The sequence below is a fragment of the Microtus ochrogaster genome, chromosome 5 (genome assembly GCF_000317375.1).
Source record: "Microtus ochrogaster isolate Prairie Vole_2 chromosome 5, MicOch1.0, whole genome shotgun sequence".
Lineage (NCBI taxonomy): Eukaryota > Metazoa > Chordata > Mammalia > Rodentia > Cricetidae > Microtus > Microtus ochrogaster.
In genome coordinates this window covers 95776039-95778780 of record NC_022012.1, presented here as the reverse complement: position 1 = coordinate 95778780, position 2742 = coordinate 95776039, and the positions used below count along the sequence as shown (strand labels likewise).

Here is a 2742-nt window from a genome sequence, read left to right as displayed (position 1 = left end):
ATACATTGTAACAGTCGAAGACTAAAGTCAGTCATACATTGTAACAGTCGAAGACTAAAGTCAGTCATACATTGTAACAGTCGAAGACTAAAGTCGGTCATACAAAGAACCAGGAGAAAATGGTGTATCCAATATACCAGAATTTAAGAGAGAAAACAAACATAGTAGTAAGAGGGAATTTCATTACTTCAAATGCATATATTAACAAACAAACAGCTGGGAGGTGGTGGCACACGCCTTTAATCCCAGCACTTGGGAGGCAGCGGCAGGTGGATCTCTGTGAGTTCAAGGCTAGCCTGGTCCATAAGAGCTAGTTCCAGGACAGGCTCCAAAGCTACACAGAAAAACCCTGTCTTGAAAAACAAACAAACAAACAAAACTAGCTATTGGTGGTAGCAACAAGCTTTTAATTCTAGCACTCAGGAGGCAGAGGCAAGCAGATCTTTATGAGTTCAATTCCCAGCACCCATACTGGCTTACAACCATCTCTAACTATAGACCCTGGGGATATACACCTAAAAATAAATAAATATTTAAAAATAAAGAAAGAAACAAAAAGCTTCAAATTAATAACCTAACTTTACACACTGAAGAGTTAGGAAAACAACATGAACCCAAACTTTTTAGGCAGAAGAAAAGGAATGATATGGATTAAAGCAGAAATGAAACTAACAGAGGAAACAACTAAACACTGGTTCCTGTAAAACACTGGCAAGCTTGGTTACAATGAACAAGAAAAAAAGAGAAGATTCAAATTACTAAAACCAATTATGATAATGAGAACACTGCTAATAATTTTTAGAAAAATAATTATAAGAAAATATGATAGATACTCATACCAAAAAAGTGCAACTTAGAGTTGAACAAATTTCTAAAAAAATGTAATCTACTAAAGCTCAACTGAAGAAACAAACTGGACAGGAAATTGGATGTGGTGGTGGCTAAGACGTGCAATGCTAACACTCGGGAAGCTGGGACAGAAGGAAGGCTCAAAGTCCAAAGGTAGCCTCATCCTCACCATATCCTTCTTCCACAAAAGGAAAATCTAAACAGATCAGTAATTAGGAAGGGGACTGAATCAGTATTAAAGAAAAGCCCTAGACCCAATGGCTTCACTAATCAATCAAACGAAAAGTTTAAGGATTTAATAAGACTTAGTAAACTTCTTCAAAACCTAAGATAGTAGATATGCTCTTTAATTCATTTGTAATAACCAAAGGCAGAAATAATCCAAATGTCTATTAATTTATAAATAAATGTCTTATATTCCTCTAATAAGTTATTATTTAGTCTTTAAAAGTAATGCAATTCTAATAAACATAGATGAATCTTTAAAACATTATATTAAATGAAACAAGCCAAACATAGAGGACAAATATTGTATGATCTACCTATCTGAGGAACATAGTTCAGAAGAGTCAGAGTAAAACAGAGTCACTAGGAGCGAGGGGAAGGTGGTAAAACAAAGACCATCTACTAGGATCAGAGCTTCTTCTGATTTGTTTGTTCGGTCTGATGAAAAGTTGTAGAAACATTAATTCAAAAATTAATTTTCCTGTTAATTATAATTATTTTTGTTATTCCCCCCAAAAACATTCAAACCTACCAGATTAATTATGACTTGCTTTCCATAAATAATTATTTGTGAATCAAAGTGCCTTTGGAAACCATCCATCTAGAAGAGAGATAAAGGTAGTTTATTAATATGATTATTTATCATATTTCTTAAAGTACCTCTATAACTATCCCATTTTTTTAAGATTTATTATTTATTTTATATGAGTGCTCTATCTGCATGTACAATTGCAAGCCAGAAGAGGGTATCTGATCCCCTAGGGATGGTTGTGAGCCACCATGTGGATGCTGGGAATTGAACTTAGGACCTGGAAGAACAGTCAGTACTCTTAACTGCTGTGCCATTTCTCCAGCCCCCAACTATCCTATTTTTATACTTAAACAATGCCAGGATGGGGACCATGCTTTCTGGATTATGGAAACACAATGAAGTAGGTGACTGTTATAGGCATTTTAGGCTGCACTACAGTATCACTATTTGAATTCTGAATGCAACTTTTGACAGATACACTACATCCCATAAACCTCACTGAGATCTCCTCAGTGCTCCTCTGACCTGTAACATGTTATTTGAGGCAGTCTGATCTACAGCCCAGGAGATACTAAATTCTGACTTGTGGGGAACAAATATATATTCTATATGCAAATCAAAAAGCCACGTAGGCGCTGTGTGACCAGGGCCCCTCCCCAGGCAAGCTGGGCTCTCACATCACTTCTACCTGTCACACAACTTAGGTTCTATTTTAACCAGAGAAAAATTCAGAAAGATACATACATGATTTGCTACTTTGTTGATCTGTGGTTTTGGTTTGTACTTTAGATTTGGTCTTTGTGACCAGAAAACAGGTATTGATCCTCGAGTCTAAAAGAAAAGAGAAATATGAAAAGAAAGATACACAAAGTAGTTTTCTCAACCTAATTATTATATGCAGTACAGATATTAACAACTTCGCAAAGAAAACCAAAACAAACAAAAACAATCTACCAGCTACAAAAGTCTGTATGTACCCTCTTAAATCACTTGTTTTGCCAGGTGGGGTGGCATACACCTTTAATTCCCACACTGGGAGGCAGAAATAGGCAGGTCTGATTTCGAGGCCAGCATGGTCTACATAATGAACTCCGGGACAATCATGACTACATAGAGACTCTGTTGAAAGAGAGAGA

At 36.2% G+C, this 2742-nt stretch overlaps 1 protein-coding gene across 1 annotated transcript in view; it reads right to left on the bottom strand.

Moving 5' to 3' along the window:
• Sacm1l (SAC1 like phosphatidylinositide phosphatase) overlaps nt 1–2742 on the bottom strand; it is a 53752-nt gene that overhangs the window by 18437 nt on the left and 32573 nt on the right. The window contains exons 10-11 of the mRNA XM_005348162.2: nt 2351–2437; nt 1607–1675 (exon numbers count right to left, since the gene is read on the bottom strand). Coding sequence (XP_005348219.1) covers nt 1607–1675; nt 2351–2437 — 156 coding nt within the window. The remainder of the gene's footprint in view (nt 1–1606; nt 1676–2350; nt 2438–2742) is intronic.